The 20,272-nt window shown below is 43.7% G+C and overlaps 1 protein-coding gene across 1 annotated transcript; it reads right to left on the bottom strand.

Annotated features, from left to right (window-relative positions):
* LOC138097695 (plasminogen activator inhibitor 2-like) lies at window positions 1–12,113 on the bottom strand. The gene is made up of 7 exons (XM_068993987.1): window positions 11,943–12,113; window positions 7,911–8,030; window positions 5,651–5,779; window positions 4,898–5,015; window positions 1,774–1,916; window positions 930–1,094; window positions 1–405 (listed from the first exon to the last, which is right to left on the bottom strand). Exons 1-7 carry the CDS (start codon window positions 12,111–12,113, stop codon window positions 1–3), a joined length of 1,251 nt encoding a protein of 416 aa, XP_068850088.1.
* Between the last annotated feature and the right edge of the window lie 8,159 nt (window positions 12,114–20,272).

Here is a 20,272-nt window from a genome sequence, read left to right as displayed (position 1 = left end):
TTAGGGTGATGCAAATCTGCCCCAAAAGAGAATGCTCTTGGTCATCTTGTGCACGATAAGGAAGAGGAAAGGGTGGTCTGCCACAAACTGCGGGCCTCCGTGGCCTGTTCTCCCTGTTACGATGGCCCCAGTGCCGGCAGCAGCCTCAGTGCCCTCCTCGTTCACATCCACAGAAGCTTGATGGAACACATCAGACAGAAACAGGTCATTCTTTTCTGACATGCCTGAGAAATTGGCTCGACCTTGGCTGAAGGCATCGCCCATGCCCATGCCCGTGAGAATGGTCTTGAGTCCATAACGCTCTTCCAGTTTGAACTTGGGGATGTACACCTCCACGTCATCCTCACCCATGGTGTCCTCGCTGAGCCACTTGCTGAGTTTGTCATGGGTGATTTCACTCTCCAGCTATGAATCCAAAACATAAAACCACTGAGTGCTTAGCAGAGAAGGACAACAACCTCTAATGTTGACAACCAATGGCTTTACTATATTAAAGTAAAATTTAATAGTTAGGTAAAAATTTTGCAAGATAGCATATATGAGATGTGTTTAAGGCTTCTGAATGACCGGGAAACCTGGAACAATTCATCTCAAACAAGTTCGCATATTCAAACTACACACCATTTCCTCAGATGTAGGCATGTGCAAAGGCTTCCCAGGTGACTCAGTGATAAAAAAAAAATCCACCTGCCAATGCAGGAGACGTGGGTTTGATCCTTGGGTCAGAAGATCCCCTGGAGAGGGAATGGCAACCTGCTCCAGCAATCTTGCCTGGGAAACCTCATGGACAGAGGAGTATGGTGGGCTACAGTCCAGGGGGTCTCAAAGAGTCGGACATGGTTTAGTGACTAAAGAACAGCAGCAGCAGCACACGTGCAAAGGCGCGTTTAGCCCCAGGAGTTTAAAACAATGTAAGCTGGAATTCTTACCAACTCCAAGCCCGTGGAGGACTCAGCAATTCCATCTGGAAGCAGCAGGAACATACTGACCTCTCCAGCATATGGGAGTTCTAGAATCTGGACCTTCAGGTCTGCTATGTATCCAATGTTTAGCTTTTCGTGCAGGAACATCATCTCTACTGATTTGCGCTGAGTCTAAAGTAATTAAAAAGTAAAATATGAAAGTTGATAGTAAGATGTCAAAAAATTTACAGTCGGACATAAAAGAGAATGGGTTCTGCTTTCATGCTAAAGAAATAGATTTTTTTAATTAAAAATTTGTTTTGAAATTTGTCTAAAAAAGTCAAAATATATTTTAAAAAATAAAAATTTATTATTTGTATACTCTCACAGTGACTCTAACCTATTTTGTTCTTTCAAGATTATACCCATTAGTAATAAAATGGACAATTATAATTAAATACTAAAACATTTGTTCAGGACCTCCTAGGGGTCAAGAACTCTGCAAAATCTCGTTGAATCTTTACAACAACATTTTGAGTTGGATATTATCATCCTAGCTTCACAGATCAAAAAAAGGAGTGCATGAACCACAAGTAGCATCATAGTTGGTACAGCCTACATATAAGTCCAAGATTGCGTGATTATAAAGCCCATGGTCCTTACCATTACTCATATGACCTCTAAGAAAATTACCAAGTGCTGTTCAGCACCCTGAAAGAGTCAGTCAACTATCCAGTGTGTATAACTTATAACTATTAATAGCAAATCACATATGGGTATCAATGAGTGGTCCCAATTTCTCTTTTTCTATTTTGTCAAAGACCCTAAAATATATATTAAGAAAATCTGTTTTGTTGTCATTGTCGCATACCGAGTTCACACGGAAAGGATAAAGCCCCTTTAGTTTCTTCTGAAATGGAGTCTTCCATTTTCCTTTGAAGTAGATAGCATTCACCAGGACCATCTTGGTGTCTGCATCAACAGAACCTTCAGGTAACAAGTTTGGGATTTTGCCTACAGAAAATATGATGTATGCTTATGTTTCATGATCAACAATTATGAAGTCATTATGATTTCTTGAATCTTTTCAGTCACCATCAAGCTTGACATCCACATTTATCAAACTCTGCAGAGATGTTGATATTCACATTCAAATTTTTCTCTTAATTTATTCAAAACATAAGTAAAATTTTTTCAGGTTTGTGAAATTCAAGAGCAAATGAAGAAGAAATGTAACTAAGATTTAGAATTGCTAGCAGACTTGGAAAAAAATTTTAAGTTTCTTTTATTTTTTTCTCTTTGTGCTGCATGCAGGATCTTAGTCCTCTGACAAAGAACTGAACCTCATCCCTTGCTTTGAGAGCACAGAGTCTTAACCCCTGGACTGCCAGAGAAGCCCCAGAAATTTTTAAATTCCTTTTATACTGTTTTCTCAGAGTTTTACAGTTATATGAAGTTAGTTCATTCAGATGGGAGTGAAAAAGAGACTTAAGGAATATAATGGGTGTCCCTGTAGCTCAGATGGTAAAGAATCTGCCAGCCAATGCAGAAGACCCGAGTTCAGTCCCTGGGTGGCAAAGATCCCTTGGAGAAGAGAATTGCAACCCACTCCAGTCTTCTTGCCTGGAGAATTTCATGGGCAGAGGAGCCTGGCCGGCTACAGTCCATGGGATTGCAAAGAGTCAGGCATGACTGAGTGGCTGGCGCTGCCAAGGTATTTAATAGTGCATTTCCCCAGCATGTCAGTAGGGCCCCTTCTAGATCTGCTCTAGACAGCCCGTAGGTCTAACTCATTGATTCATCCAAAACCAGTGTTTTGGAAGTTGCGCTGCACCTCTATCAGGAATAGCACAGAGTCATGAAGTAATAAAGGAAAAACTGTCCTGGGGGCGGGGCGGGCTTGGAATACCGGAAGAGACATTCTAAATCGTTCAGGAAAGAAAGTGCGGTGAGTTCCATCAAGAGAGCTGAGTAATGCAGAGAACTGCAACAACGCAGAGAAGGGAATGAATGACCGGGTCCAAGAAAGCCCCCAGAAGTGATGATATCTGACTGTGATTTTTTTTTTAAGTCCGTTTAAGAAACAGCCCATTTATAGTGAATACCTGCTCTGCAATATTTCAACCACATTATTCTATTTACTCCTCACAACCATTCAAGTAAGGGAGTATTATCAGTGTCATTTTACACAAATAGGAAATCAGCCTTGAATAGTCATTGGAAGGACTGATGCTGAAGCTGAAGCTCCAGTACTTTGGCCACCTGCTGGGAAGAGTCAACTCATTGGAAAAGACCCTGATGCTGGGAAGACTGAGAGCAAGAGGAGAAGGCGGCCGCAGAGGATGAGATGGTTGGATGGCATCACTGACTCAATGGACATGAGTTTGAGTAAACTGCAGGAGATAGTGAAGGACAGGGAAGCCTGGCTTGCTGCAGTTCGTGGGGTGGCAAAGAGTCGGACATGACTTAGCAGCTGAACAACAGCACAAACGGGCACCATAGTGAGATATTAGTGACCTTTCCAAGGTCATAATGCTTGAGAGCTGGTCAGAATTCCACCATCTTCCATTTCTGCTGACAGATACAGGACTCAAGCAAAAAGGTCACTGTAGTCTGACCAGTTTCAGTATAGTTATTCAATATCTTCATCAGTAAAACCCCTAGCAAATAAAACTCCTGGTCACTACTTGGAAACCTACTGGGACTTTATTTAACTTTGGCACACATAATATTTGATCATAGCAAGGAAAAAAGAAATCTTTCTCAAATTACTATAAAAATTGGTAAAACAATCAATCTAAATGACTATTTGGCATTTTTGCAATTTCACTGATTGATTTATAGCCATTCACCACAAACGCTTAGAAAGAAGAGAGATTCTTGCTGTTCTCAAAAGAGCAAAGCTTTCATGCATCTCTTTGATTTTGCAATCTCTTTTGACTTCATTTTTGTTAAATCTTCACTTTCTCTGCTTCCTTTTTGTCAGTGGTGCATCAGTCTTTCAGAGCAGTAATTTAAAAATCTAGAAATGAAGAACTAAAGTAGGCCAACTGTTTTTAGAGGAACAAAAATTCTTTTTTCAATTCTACAGAACGTAATACAAGTGCTTTTTCTATGATGGTAGCTAAGAAACGAGGGTAGCATACTATGGTCTGAAACAATGTTTTAAACACAGGAGGCAGGGACTTCCCTAGTAGCCCAGGGGCTCCGATTCCATGTCGCCTACGCTGGGGGCCCAGGTTCAATCCCTGGTCAGGCGACTAGATTTCACATGCCACAACTGTGACCCAACACGCCAGATAAAAATGTATTTTAAAGTAAATAAACAAGCATAGGAAATACGTGAAAATAAGTTTTCTGCATTATCAAACTCTTTAAATGTTAATTTGAAGAATTTCAGAACTAGACTAAGGCTCAGAAGAAGAGGAAACCCCAGCTGCACCACGAAAAGATACTGGGATCTTGGATGAGTCAGTCAGGAACTGAGGACACGCATAGTAAAGGCGGAGGCAGCTTAGATGATTAATGGGAGATAAAGAAGGGACTGACAGAACCGGACAGCATACTGACTCTGGACGGGGAAACAGAAGGAAAGCTAAAGTTCTATGATCCCTCCTTTTTCCCTTGCCCGTTTTCTCACGCCAATTGCTCAGTTGGATAGTGTTCCTTTTTTCTTTGTTTTTGTTTGCAGTGTGCATAAAGTCACAATTCTTTCAACACTGATCTTTCCTAAATTACCAAAGGTCTGCCTCTTCTTACATTCTATTCGGTAATAATCCAAACCAGATTATTGAAGTGCTGAATATATATCTTCTATTAATAGACCTTGATTATTTTTTTCTCACTTCAAACACCACAAAGCTCAAGAAGAACCAGGTTACATTAGCCAAAATAACTAAGGTTAGGAGTAAGGGCAAAGTCCAAGGATTTTAAAGCACACACACATCAGAGTTTTCTACATGGAAGGAAGAGCAGAAACTATTTCTTGATTTTACCTTTGGTTTGAGTCTTGACCCAGGAATTAATCTTTTTTCTGGCATCTTCTGCACATTCTAGGAAGTCGACCGCCTGCGGTTCTGTAGAGTAATATTTCTTACAGAGTTCCATGTATTCCTTTAAAGCGAAAAAATAATGACAAGATTACTTAGAATATATACCCAGCAAGTGAAAGTGTTAGCTGCTCAGTTGTGTCCGACTCTTTGTGACCCCATGGACTGTAGCCTGCCAGGCTCCTCTGTCCATGGGACTCTCCAGCCAAGAATACTGGAGTGGGCTGCCATGCCCTCCTCTGGGATATCCAGCCATCTGTGGTGCATTTGTAGACTGCAGGTTTCCTGTCAAGACTGGGAGCCTGAAGCAGGGTAGGGGGAGGCTGGCTGGGGGCTGATCGTGTGCTCTCTTGACCCGCCCCCCCCAATCCAGTCCCGACGGCCTCTGTTCTCCTGCGCACTCTGTACAACGACACTGAATGCGGAGCGAGAGGCTGGGCGTGGGGTTAGTGGTTCTGGGAACACCTGTGCGCACCTCCTGACTTGTGACTTTCCATGTGGGGTTTTTACAGTAGAAACAGGAAGCACCCACGGAGCGAACATAAGCATGACTGTGTTGGATCATGTCCCATGGCCTCAAGGAGCCTTGTGAGCCTAGTGGAATTCTGATCTTCTGGGAATGAATCAGAGAAAACAGCTTTGAAAGTGACCTCATTGCAAGTTTGGGACCCTGCCATTTAGACGGCAGGTTTCACTCACTTCCTTGAATCTTGCAGATTTCTCTCCAAACAGTTTATTGGCACTTTCCAATAAATACTCCCCCGTGGACACGTTGATGGCGTTGCTGAGAGAATGGAAGGATGAATGGATTACCCCCGCAGCTTGTGCCTTAAAAGGAAAGGAGAGATTCATTTTATATAACTCAGGACTTCTAAACAAGATATTTCTTAAGCAATAGTATTTTTTTCTAGGATATCAATAAAATGCTGTATTACAATATACTTTTTTCTGGCACTTTAGAAGTAACTCAGGAAATAATGTTGATATGGATATAGTACGTTAAAACTTTCCAGATAATTTTTTACTTGTTTCAGATTTTTCTGTGCCCATAGGATTGGATTTAACTGTAACAGAACTGAGATCCTAGAAAAAGTCAGGCTCCTTTGATACTTACCTAAGCTATAGTCTCTAAGCAACTTTTATTATATTAAAATGTTACCTTAGAAATGCTCTTCTAAAAGTTTACAGAACTTCTACAAGCCCCTTGGCATAGTTAAGGGGTAGTCTGTGCAATGGAATCTGGAGTTTAGAAAACTTGAAATCGAGGGGAATCCCAATCCCCAACCTGAAGTTTGTGAGCATGATGACAGACAGGGGCTTAGTCACAGCAGAGGCTGGGTGAGGCTGAGGCCAGAGCCCTGAAGATGGGCCGTCAGCTGTCCACTCAGGCCTGACAGAGTCGCCTTTTGAAGAAGCCCTCTCGTCCTCATCTTGAGTCTGTAATTCCCTGAGTGACAGATAGACGGAGCATCGGCATTCCTAACCTGTGAGAGGACCTAAATCAGGGTGTGACTGTGGACGTTATTTACCAACAGGAGCCCATCTACACCAGGCTCCTAAATGTAGCTGAGCGGTGTTTAAGGAAGTGGAGGACTGGGGAAAGATGCTGGCTCGAGGCTGATGAGATGAACGCAGGGTAGATAGACAGAGAGTAGATGATGATCACAACAGGTGGATAGATTGGCGTCGTTCTGTTGTTAATAATGATGATGACAGATCGACAGACCGGGAGAGAGAAGGAAGATAGACAGACGGACAGTGGCTGACGATCACAATGACGACCGCAGGGAGGGAGGGAGGGAGATAGATAGGGAGAGAGAAGGAAGATAGATAGATGGTAGCTGACGATCACAATGATGACCGTAGGGAAGGCGGGAGGGAGATGTGATAGATGGACAGTGGCTGAGGATCACAATGACGACAGGACGGAGGGAGGGAGGTTAGGGAGAGAGAAGGGAGATAGACAGATGGACAGTGGCCGACGATCACAATGACGACCGCAGGGAGGGAGGGAGGGAGATAGATAGATAGATAGATGGTAGCTGACAATCACAATGATGACCGTAGAGAGGGAGGTAGATAGGGAGAGAGAAGGGAGATAGACAGACGGACAGTGGCCGACGATCACAATGACGACCGCAGGGAGGGAGGGAGGGAGATAGATAGGGAGAGAGAAGGAAGATAGATAGATGGTAGCTGACGATCACAATGACGACCGTAGAGAGGGAGGTAGATAGGGAGAGAGAAGGGAGATAGACAGACGGACAGTGGCCGACGATCACAATGACGACCGCAGGGAGGGAGGGAGGGATGGAGATAGATGTGTGTTTGTGCTCAGTCGCCCAGCCGTGTCCGACTCTTTGCAACTCTTTGGACTTAGCCCGCCAAGCTCCTCTGTCCGTGGGATGTTTCAGGCAAGAATACTGGAGTGGGTTGCCATTTCCTACTCCGGGGAATCATCTTATCCAGGGACTGAACCTACGTCTCCTGCGCTGCAGGCAGACTCTTCACCACTGAGCCTCGGGGAAGCGCTAGATAGATGGGAGAGAGGAGACGAAGGACACAGGAAGGCCAGTGACCTCTTCTGAAGTCACCAGGCCTGGCCACCTCCACTCCTCAATGACCTGCCGCCCCTTACTCTGGACTGCATTCACACATGTGTGCTGTAGGAGTCTCCACCGTGGCTTTAGAATAAATTATACAAACCCAACTAATGGCAGAGTAATGTGACAGAATTTACAAACAGTCTTGACCTGGAAGTCAAAAAACGGATTCCACCCCAGCTCTGCCCTTCCTTATGAGAGTGACTGTAAGACATTTGCTCAAGGACTGGGAGTCTTAGTTTCCTTCCTGTGAAAGGTAGAAGTTGTACTAGGTTCCTTCCCTAATATTGTGACTTTAAGACAAGAATTTTCTGAAAACAAAATACGAAAGAACTAGGAATGGATGAGTCAAATACCTGCAAAATAGCATCAGGACAGGCGCCCCTCTGGGTCTGCTGTGAGAAATCACAGCTGCTGAGGCTCCGTGGGGTCGCTGGGGCGCCTCTGTGGACTCCAGCGTGGCTAAACTGAAGCACCTACAACCGGAATTCGAGAAAATTGGGCACGTTTTTCTGCTGCATTATTTAGCTTCTAAACCAATGGCTGTCGAGTACCTCTTAGTGGTCCTACGTCAAGTTCCTTGCCTTTGTGTCTGGGCAGCAAGCACAGATGCTCTTCAAGTATAATATGTGTCGGTCAGTGACATTCCCTTCATGGGAATTAGCATGAGTTATTTTATACTAATTCAAACAGTGGCCATTTTAACAAAATATATATAATGAGATGATTTATAACCTTTTGATTAAATTATCTAAATTATCACCCAACTCATAAACTTCCTTGAAAACATCCCAGTGTTTTGAAGGAAGTAATAAGGTTAACTCCTGACCTTGTATCTCTCCGCTGAGTGGCCTTACACATTATACCCTTCTAGACTGTTAACAACTAGCAGCCACAGCTAGCTGAAGCACAAAAACAGGGTGCCCGGTATTGCCAAGGGTCACCTAAAGCATTTGCACATACATCATTTACACATGAAGAAATCCCTCTCTTCTGTCCATGTTGGGGGAAGATGGCAGGGGTCAGATGACAATATGAATTCCTTTTTTTAAATATTTATTTTCATTTGTGTATTTATTCAGCTGCCCACGGGCTTGGTTGAGGCAGGCAGCATCTTTAGTTGCAGCATGCAAGATCTTTGGTTTCCACATGTTCCCCGACCAGGGATCAGACCCAGGTCCCCTTGCATCCCAGTGTGAGTTTCTTTATGGTGAAAGTGGCAGGTCCAGCTAACAGTGAAACTGGCAGGCGCAGCCTGGCCCTGGAAGGTGCCTCAAGCCCCCTCCCCCAGTACAGCAGACTCCTCCACTTGGCCCTGACACCCACCCACCCCTACCCCCAGCATCTTTTGGGTCCCAGCGCCATGGGGCCCCAGGCAGGGAGGAACTTATTGGTAAAGCATTGATGATGGAGGCTCTGCCAAGGGAGAGAAGGCAACCTTACCCAGCAGATGGTGGATTTCTAGGCTGGAAGGAGATGTGTTAGGGTTTCTGGGGTCTTTCTCTGCTCTTCAGATCATATATTGTAAGTTCCTACCTAATACTCTCTGAAAATCAGTCTGACTGACAGTGTAAAAGGGAGGAATACTTCGTGTAAGAGCTTCCCTGGTGGTCCCACCATTTGAGGAAGCTGACCCATAAGTCGGGGTCTCTGGGCAGCACTGAAGCCCACTCAAGGCATAACGAGAGTCCTTGCAGGTGGGGTGGGGGGGGGTGGTGTGTGTCACGCTCCTGAGCCAGGCTGAGGCAGACACCCTGCCCAGAGAGCTGGCCTGGCCCAGGCCGGTCAGTGGCCTTATCCTAAAGGAAAGAGCTGGGTGAAAATACTCCTGCAAATCTCACATGGCCTGTGCTTTGTAAGAGAGTATCTATTTATTCTATTTGCTCTTTTTTTCCACTACAACCGTTCCAGCCTTACCAGCTACACCAGTTCCCAAATGTGGGCAGCCTCTTCCTGCCCTGATTTTCTCATCTGTAAAGTGAATAAGACAATCAGAGCACCTACCTCACAGGATTTTGTGTTCTGTGGATAAATTCATAAAACATTCTCAGCGAGGTGCCTGGCTGGGGCACTGTAAGTACCAGCTATGAAAACAGTTAGTTCCACCACATGCCTCTCCTGTTAACTCTAACCTTCATACTCATCTTGACCAATACACATTTTCACTTACATTTTAAAAATAAGAAAGTTACTACTAGACTCTTTTGAGTTATCAAATGGTATTCGAGAGGTCTGCAACTATTGTACAAAATAGGTGGTTAATAATCCGCATTATGTGTGATCAAATTAATATAGTTTGTGGGCACAGAATGTCTCCCATCCAAGTACGAACCAGGCCCAGCCCTGCTTAGCTTCCAGGATTGGGAGGGCTCAGGGCAGTAGAGCCACAGACCACACAGACCCCCTCTGGGGAAGAAGATGCTCTAAAGTTGCACCGTGGTGGTGGCTGCGCAGCCCTTGTGAACAGACTAAGAGCTACTGAATTGTAAACTTTAGATGGGTGAATTTTATGAAATGTGAATTATATCCCAACAAAGTTGTTCTTATAAAATAAAAAATAAGAAAGCTGAGGCTCAGAGCATTTCAATGGCTTCATTTACACGCCTAGTAAGTGGCAAAACCACCAACCAAAGACAGGCAGGTCTGTCCCCAAAGTCCAGGCTTCCACATCCAAACCAAAAAGCGTCTCCTCTTTTTTTTGGTAGAGAATTAAACCAATTTGCCTTTGAATTTTATAATCTTCCCATGTGGCAGAGTTACAAGAAAACTACTGTATATAAAATTCTTGTCCCACATGCAGAAAATACTTTCCAAACACAGAAAAGCTGTGTTGTACCATGAGTGACAAATAAGTGATTTTCCTCTGGTAGCAAAATCAAGATTTTCTCTTTAGCACCTAGAGCATTTTGTTTGGCATCTGTCCTCAAAAAAAAAAAAAAAAATCGCTTCTGATCCCTTTACATTTAAAAAATGGAGACTTCCCTGGAGGTCCTGTGGCTAAGACCCATGCTTCCAGTGCAGAGCGAAGGGAATTAAAATTCCACACAGCAAGGCCAAAAACTAAATAAAAATAAAATCTGAAGTCCTTGATGTTTTCCAAAGTTTTTAATGGAGTTCACTGCCTTTATTTATTTATTTTTTTCAAGGCAAAGAAAATAAAGGGAAAGGAGTTTTGCAAAATGTGGCTGGTATCAGAGAGTTGAGCAACTGGGCTTTGCTGTGAGTCTTGATGTTCAAACTGCCACAGAGAAGCTCCCAGCCCTTTTCCTCCTGCGGTGAGATTGGCTAATGCTCTGAGTGAGCCACTCCAAACAAGGCCCGCCTCAAGTGGGCCACCGTGTACCTGGAAGACTGTCCATCTCCCGGTACTCACACACTCAGGTGCGATTCTCACGGGAAACTCCGGTGTGACTGAGGACAGCATCCACGCTTGTGAGAAACAGAGCCTGGACGCCCAGCACTCAGTGCTGACGTCTGTACACACGGGACTAGGAAAGAATTTTAACGATATAATTACCTCGTCTGCTCACGGACCCAGGGAAGACAAGATCGTGTGAACTTTAATAGCACCACATTCATCCCAGAGGATGACTGCTGTGTACAAGCGAAGTAGGTCAATGTATTTCCACAGTCCCTGACCCAGTGAGAGGGTCCCCTGACTGAGCTGGTGTCCATTCACCAAGGAAGGAAGCCAGCGGCCCTGACAGAAGGACCCCACAGTGCCGGCCCCCCCGACCACCTTGACTTTGAAGACTGGCCATCCCGTCAGCCCCGTTTTGTTGACATGAGCTCATGGGGCGGAGAATGTTGACTGAGGCCCTCCGAAGTTGTGTTGCTCTCGGTGCCTCCCCCAGAGTGCAGAGACCCAGCTCTGGGACAGTTTTTCCTCCTCATGGCACGCTCTTAAAACCACTACTAGGAATTCTTCACATAGATGGAAAGAGCCTGAGATGAGACAGCAGAAACCAGAGGAACCCAGGGAAAGGTGCTTCAGCCCCACTGCCCCACCTGTCACTGATGCTCTTAAAACCAGTAAGAGATAAAGCAGACAAACCTTCTGAGAAATATAAACATTATCAGATGTCAGACATAGTCATTATTAACTATTTCTAATGTGGCAGGATAAGAAAACTGATAACCTTTCTACTGTATCCACCATTGAGGGTTTTCATGGTTTGGCTCTTCTATGCATTCGAATCTGAGTAACTTGTGTTGTAGTGGCTTGTGATGACTGCTGAGGGCATGGGTTCGATCCTTGGTGGGGGAACTAATCCCACTAGCTGCGGACTTTGTTATAGTCCAGACCCTGCAAGCATATAACCAGAGCAGTTCTGCAATTCGTTTCAGGAGCCCTTCAGTCCCAGTTGGGAACCCTAACAGAAACTCACCTGGGCTATCTGGTCTGCAGTACTGCCCCGGGCGCCCAGGTAGACCATGGCCATGGTGGCGGAGATGCTCCAGGGACAGAAGAGGAGATTCTGGGTGTCGGCACTTGTATTTGCCAGGTGCTTGAAGAAACTGAGGGCAAAGATTGTGTTTGCCACATAAAGTTCTTCCATTGTCTCAATCTGGAAGGAAAACGAGGCAAAGCAACAGCTCTAAAAGATGACTCAGCCTTTTGAGGGATGTCAGCGGCGTAGCTCAGGCTGCACCCTGCACAGGGCAGGGGGTCCCTCTCTGTTCTCCTTTAACTGAACAGGGCCAGCAGCATCGTGACCCTGCGACCTGTGCAGCCACTAAAGTTTCCACTCTCGGCGCAGCGCACTGCGGTCACAATCCGGCAATTCCTTAAAAATTTTATACAAAGGGCCCTCCCTGCATTTCCCTTTTGCACTGGGTCCTGCAAATGACACAGCTGACCCTGAGATAGAGGGAGCAGCCCTGGGGTGCCTGGTGACACTCCACCTCGTAATAAGTATAATGACAGCAGTAGCAGTGAATGGCCCTTACCGGATTCTTCCTGTGTAACAGATGCTGTGTTCAACTTCTCACCTGTACTAAACCAGTCAGTCCTCACACAAGCCCTGTGAGGAAGGCACTGCTATTCTTGTGCCTACAAAGGAAAAATCTTCTCCCCAGAGAGAATCAGAAAAGTGACCCCTGTCACTCAACTGTAAGGGACAGGACCGGAAATTGAAGCCAGGTGGGCGGGTGGCCTTCAGGGTCACACTCTCAGCCTCTGTGTTGTACCTACAGACACACGTCACATGTACAGACACACAGATACACACACTAGGACTTCCCCTGGTGGCTCAGTCAGTAAAGAATCCACCTGCAATGCAGAAGACGACCTGCAGTGCAGGAAGCCCACATTTGATCCCTGGGTCGGGAAGATCCCTGGAGAAGGAAATGGCCACCCACTCCAGTATTCTGGGAATACTGCCCTGGGAAATCCCGTGGGCAGAGGAGCCTGGTGGGCTACAGTCCGCAGGGTCGCAAGAGTCCATGGACATGATTAGTGACTAAACCGTCATCATCACACACACCAGAGGAAAACACACATGTATCCAAATGCAAGCCACGTGCACACATACTCTTGTTGGCCCCAGCAGAGATGGCCAAACTCCTTTCTCAAAGTGGCTTAGACTCACCTTTTGAGAGTGAGCATTTCACACCGCCCTATCTCCCGTTCCTACACCCCTTCCACTCACTCTCACACCACAGCCTTTCTACCAAAGCGCCCCCTGTGCTGAGCAGCTCGTTGCTGGAGATGCTGGAAAGGCCCCCTCCTCCCACCACCCCTAGCAGGGCAGCCAACACCAGGTCCCTCTGCAGGAGTGGTCCTGGATTTATGGAGCTCACACACACACACACACACACACACACACACGAACACACACACCCCATCCACCATCTGAAGATAAATGACAGTCACACCTACCGCGACCTAAGACTCGCAGCAGCCAAACGCTTGGACACACCCAGGTGTGGGTGGGTACCTGCTGGTTCTAGCCAACAGACTATATCTTACATTTTCACAATGGCTTCAAACACACCCTGCAATTACCAGAATCTATAAATGTACCAAGCTACGCTGACACTCATCATTCCACAGGAGCCTTCTGGGGACGGTGGCTGGGGAGCCGCTGGGGGAGGCCCTGCAGGAGGCTCTCTACAGCCTTGGGCTCCCTCAGTGGGGCCTCCCAGGCTCACATCTCCCCAGTCCAGGGCTGACACCTGAACACTCGGTTCACAAACATTTCTCGTGAAGAAAATGATTGCTACTTGTATCAAAATTTCTCATGCAAGATACCACCCAATTGTATTTTATCAAGACAAAATAGTAAATTAAAGAAAACATATCCCCAAAACTCTCTCATGTCTTCTTGTCTCCTTTAATATATAATATTCACAGGATCAATGTGAGGTACATATTCTGATCTTTATTCCATAGGTTACGTCCTGATGTCCTGAGGCATATATAAGGTCACAGAGTTTGTAATGATGCAGGGATTCAAGCCAAGGATTCAAGCTTCAGAAACCCACTCTGTCCAATGTCACTTACACCTCACCTGCTGATGTTTAACTACTACGTGTAAGAGTTTCAGCCAGTTACTGGTTTGAGAAATGCTAGAAAGAGGAAATAAAAAGAGGAAGGAAGCCAGTTTGTAATACTACTAGAAGGCTTACGTTTCGAAAAGTCAGTTTTTTTTTCTCTTGCTTCATCACTGAGGTTAGATTAACCTGGATGACTCAGAAATTTGTTTCCTCTTCCTTCTCAATTTTAAAACCATCTTTATAATGAATTATTCCTCTCAAAAACATTTCAAAAACAGAGAATTAATAGCATAAATATTTCTCTATTGTGTGCAATAAAATAAAGAATTGGAGCTATAAAAATAAACTTAAGCCTGCAAATTCCCTAGTGGTCCAGTGTTTAAGGCTCAGAACTTTCATTACTGAGGGCATGGGCTCCATCCCTGGCTTGGGAATTAAGATCCCACAAGCTGCATCATGTAACCAATTAATTAATTAACTAGTTAGTGCAGGCTTCTCCTATACCTAATTCTTTATAATGACCTGAATAGTCAGTCACTTTGACACTAGCAAAATTTGTCAAGACAAATAAAGAGTGAGGGTTTTTAATGCCAAGTTAGAAGTCCAGTTGACTGTGACTATTTTGTTAAAAAAAAAATTAAAAAGTAAGGACAGAATTAAATCACCCCAGATGTATTTACTTGTTTTAAAAATAGTCTAAATTCTATCTTTCAGATAGGTGCAATTAACTGCATTTAACAAAAAATTATGTGTGATGTCTATATCACAGTTACCAAATTCCTTCGCCTCACTGTTTTATTTACCTTGCATAATTACTTGCCTGGTAAACCTAGTAATTCTTGTTATACCAATGAAACTATGAAGATGGCGATAGCACAGCTGGTTTCCAAGCGCAGACTGGCGTCCAATCCCAGCTCCAGTGCTGTCCCTACAGACCTTTCAAATAAGGGTTGGGAAGCTCCCGTCTGTAGAATCTATGAACGTATAATACATATCTGTATACATACACGGTGTCTTCTGACTCTACCACACGTCCACCCTGCATTTAAGTGGGAATCTGCCTAAGACCACGTACAGTCGAAGCCACTGAGTGACATCAGAATCTCTCAGAACAAGAAATACCTGCTGTGATTTCTTCACACTAGAGTGAGTTACACAACTTCACCAGTTTCTAGATATTAGACTCCTAACCAACATCTGATATTATCTTAGAAGAACAAACAGATGAAAAGCGTATGTGGGCTGGCCTCTGTGATGTTTGTGTTGGTTCCTAAAACACAAGTTCACAAACGTGCCACTGAAACTTGGCACAGGCGACAAAGAGCTCAGACCCACAGCCACACTCCCTCTGCTCACTGGCATCGAACGTTAGATTTGAGTTTGCTGTAGCATTTTTAAGTGAATTTTTTTGCAGCAACACAGTGTAAATATTTTGAAATTGATCAGAAAAATTAGCGACACAGAGAAAACAATAACTTCAAGGAAATTCCCCGTTCCAAATTGCCAAGTTGTCCCCATAAAATTAAAAGGCTTTCTGTATTTGATTTATTTCATAATGAATAATTATTTGCTTATGGGATATTAAATTCTTAATTGAACTATTACTTCAGTCCATCCAGCAACTAACTGGGCTATTCTTCTTCTTTCACCAAATTGACCAATTATCAAACTAAATTCAATCAGTATATGCTGGCATTGAACTGAACCACTCAGTTTTCTGCTTTATTTCTGGTTGTTTAAGATGAAAACTGAGTCCTCTTTTTGCCTTCATCATATTTATGTACAATTTATAAATTACTTTCAGTTGCTAAAAAAATACATTTTAATTGGTCTAGCTATTTTCATTAAATTCAGTGCCAAACAAGAACTAGTAAAGGACACACACATTCTAAGCTGTTCAGTAAAACTGACAGCACAACCAGAATGTACATTTGGGTTTGGTGAATGTTACATAGGCATCTTCTGATCTCTGAGATTTAAGATTATGTTATTCTCAAACAAGCAACTAAACAAGAAAACACCATTAAACTTTTACTCATCCTCTAAAAATATCCCACAGTTTAATTTTCATTATATTAATAATACCAGTATGCAAAATAAAACCCTATTTCCCAGAGAGAGACATGGAAATGGCTGAAATACCTGGTTCTTCTCTGCCTGACAGGAAACGGTCTTCTGAGCATTGCTAGAGTTCAGACATGGCAATGACCGGTTTTATAATGCTCTGCCCCTCCCACGTGGCATTTTTTTTTTCTCTGTATCTATCTGTGTCCTTTGAGTGATTCAACATTTTACTCAGAAAGACATCATTAGAATAGAAATGCTTGTTTGCTAAGGCATCATTTAAGAAGATGACATCATTCAGAAACTTTAAAATTTAGCAATACCTACACATCCCTGTTAAAATTAGCTAAAATCTAAAAAAAAAATTAAAAATAAAATAAAGTTAGCTAAAATCTGCCAGCCCCAGTTTCAACAGTCCCCTCTTTAGCTTGCTCTCTTGGTAAGAAATTCTACAATGTCTCTTGTATCTTTTGACAAGAACAGCCTGGGAGCTTTTTGCAATACTTAAAAGCAATGGAATCCTTTCTCTTTTGAATCTAGACAGCCCCCAAACAATTCTTTGGGAACAGGGAAGAAAAATATACTTTTCTTCCTTATAAATTCTCTATTTTAAACCCTCTTACATTTTCTCAAGCTATAATTCCCTAAATAATTCTGGGTTCCACCCTAATCTGTCACAAATCAACCCAAAGAACATTCCATTCACCGTTTCTTTAGAACATAAATCTTATCTCTAATTAAACAGTGAAAAGCCATTGTGCACTTTAAGTTAATTTTTAAGTGGGTAAATTAAAGGTGTTAATTGGAATTTGTGATGTTGAAATCATGATTCTGAAAATCACTAGATTTTTAGATACAGCCAAAGGAATCTGATAAAAACAGATAAAAGATAGGCACAATGAAAGAGAGTCTGAGTTTTTAAATGTTCATATTGTTAGAGCTTATTGAAAAGTGTTTGCAACACATTGTAAAGATGCTTTTCCTCTCACTTTACTTCTTTATTGAAGTACAGTTATTTTAGAATGTTCTCCCAATCTCTGCTGCACAGCAAAGTGACTCAGTTTTATACACATATATAGTTGTTGTTGTTTTTAATATTCTGCTACCATGGGCTTCCCAGGTGTCACTAGAGGTAAAGAATCTTCCTGCCAATGCAGGACACTAATAGTAGATTCGATCCCTGGATCAGAAAGATCCCCTGAAGTAGGAAATCGCCCTCTGCTCCAGCATTCTTGCCTGGAAAACCCTATGGACAGAGGAGCCAGAGTCAGACGCGAGTGAGCACGCGCAAGCACCGTGATGGCTTGTCCCGGAGAGGGGTGTGCCTCCCTGTGCTGCGCAGTAAGGCCTGGCTCCATGCCGTTCCAGCTGCAGCGGTTTGCATCTGCCCGCGCCGAAATCCCAACCGTCCCTCCGCCCCTCCTCTCTCCCGCGTGGCGACCACTAGCCTGATCACTAGGTCTGAGTCTGTTTCACAGATGCTCGCTCACGTCACATTCCAGATTCCACATATAAGTGATACCGTATGGTATTAGTCTCTCTTTTCCTGACTTACTTCACCTAGTATGACCATCTCTAGCTGCACACTTAACTTTTATGCACAGGAAATGCCCAAAGTGATAAGGATGGAAAGAAGCAAAAGCACATGCCTCTTCTCTGCTGGTGTCGCAAGCCCCATGTCTCCCCTTGAAGAGCTGTGTTGACAATCTGGAGTGTCATTGAAACCAAGCCTGTAGGTTTGAGCCCTGTGTGAGCTTCTTGGCTTGGCTGTGGTCCACAGAGCCAGACTTAGCTTTAACTCTTCTTGCTAATGTGAGTCTCTGGCCAAAAAGGAGCGGACTGACTTAACCCAAAGTGTTAGTCGCTCAGTTGTGTCCAACTCTTTGTGACCCTATGGACTACACACCACCAGGCTCCTCTTTCCATGGGATTCTCCAGGAAAGAATACTGGAGTGGGTAGCCATTCCATTCTCCAGTAGCTCTTCCCCACCCAGGGATCGAACCCAGGTCTCCCACACTGCAGACAGATTCTTTATCATCTGAACCACCAGACTTAACCCAAATGCCTCATTATTATTAAAGGGGCCATGAGATAGGTGTGTTCTTCAGAATCTGGCCTTCAAAAGCCAAATTATTCAGTTTATTAACTTCTGGAAGATCTCAGGTCACATAAAGAAAAGGAGCTGAAATTTCACTTCAAGGGTGGCCTTTCAAATCCTCGGTTTCTTCATTAGCCCACAGAAACCTCGCAGGCAGCACTGACCCTTTTATGCATTTTCACATCCCTCGGCACTCAGCCACTTCCCTGTCTCAGAGAGCATTCAGTGGGGCTCAGCCACTTCTCTAAGTGAGCATTCAGTGGGGCTGTCGCTTGGTGCCGAGGTCTCTCTCTGTTTCAGGCTCAGTCCCCTGGAGGGCACCCCTGACACCGCAACCGATTTGCTCAGCTGTTGTCTAACCACACAGGCAGCACAACAGTCTGCTAAGCCAATAGTGAGTGTGTTCTCACAGCAGGATCCTCTACGACCCCCTTCCCAGAGTAATAAAAGCAAAAATAAACAAACAGAACCTAATTAAACTGAAAAGCTTTTCCACAATGAAGGAAACTATAAGCAAGGTGAAAAGACAGCCTTCAGAATGGGAGAAAATAATAGCAAATGAAGCAACTGACAAAGAATTAATCTCAAAAATATACAAGCAGCTCCTGCAGCTCAATTCCAGAAAAATAAACCACCCAATCAAAAAATGGGCCAAAGAACTAAACAGACATTTCTCCAAAGAACACATACAGATGGCTACCAAACACATGAAAAGATGCTCAACATCACTCATTATCAGAGAAATGCAAATCAAAACCACAATGAGGTACCATTTCACACCAGTCAGAATGGCAGCGATCCAAAAGTCTACAAGCAATAAATGCTGGAGAGGGTGTGGAGAAAAGGGAACCCTCTTACACTGTTGGTGGGAATGCAAACTAGTACAGCAACTATGGAGAACAGTCTGGAGATTCCTTAAAAAACTGGAAATAGAACTGCCATATGACCCAGCAATCCCAGTGCTGGGCATTCACACTGAGGAAACCAGAATTGAAAGAGACACGTGTACCCCAATGTTCATTGCAGCACTGTTTATAATAGCCAGGACATGGAAACAACCTAGATGTCCATCAGCAGATGAATGGATAAGAAAGCTGTGGTACATATACACAGTGGAGTATTACTCAGCCATTACAAAGAATACATTTGAATCAGTTCTAATGAGGTGGATGAAACTGGAGCCTATTATACAGAGTGAAGTAAGTCAGAAAGAAAAACACCAATACAGTATACTAACAAACACATATATATGGAATTTAGAAAGATGGTAATGATAACTCTGTATGCGAGACAGCAAAAGAGACACAGATGTATAGAGCAGTCTTTTGGACTCTATGGGAGAAGGTGAGGGTGGGATGATTTGAGAGAGTATCATTGAAACATGTATATTATCATATGTGAAACAGATCGCCAGTCCAGGTTCGATGCATGAGACAGGGTGCTCAGGGCTGGTGCACTGGGATGACCCTGAGGGATGGGATGGGGAGGGAGGGGGGAGGGGGGTGCAGGATGGGGAACACTTGTACACCTGTGGCTGATTCATGTCAAAACCACCACAATATTGTAAAGTAATTAGCCTCCAATTAAAATAAATAATTTTTTTAAAAGAAAGAAAAAAAAGTGAACATATTAATACCTAGAACATTAGTCACTTTTCTTTCCATTGAACCAAGGCTGTGAGATTTGATTCACACTCCATAGTGTCCAGTCTGACTTCTACCAACTTTGGTGAGTTTCTGCTACATAGAACCATACCCCTTCAAGTTGAACCTGCAACATAAAAATGTATGATTATTAATTAATTAACCTTGTGTGTTCCAGCTGTTTCATCTAGGTTGAGCTTCTGTCACCAGCTAGATTATATACTTCATTCCCTTATAGCAGCAAGAACAGTGCTGAGCATCAAGTGAGTACTGAATTTTTTGATGAATTTAATAAGATGCTAAAACTCTCTAGAAAGACCTTATAGTGTGATGAGCAAAGATGTGGATTCTGAGAGACTCCGAAAGTTTGATTTGGATCCTCTTCCTGCCATTTAGTGGGAAGCCCTGGTGGCT

Source organism: Capricornis sumatraensis, chromosome 21, assembly GCF_032405125.1.
Source record: "Capricornis sumatraensis isolate serow.1 chromosome 21, serow.2, whole genome shotgun sequence".
Taxonomy (NCBI): domain Eukaryota; kingdom Metazoa; phylum Chordata; class Mammalia; order Artiodactyla; family Bovidae; genus Capricornis; species Capricornis sumatraensis.
This window is presented reverse-complemented; position numbering and strand designations above follow the sequence as displayed.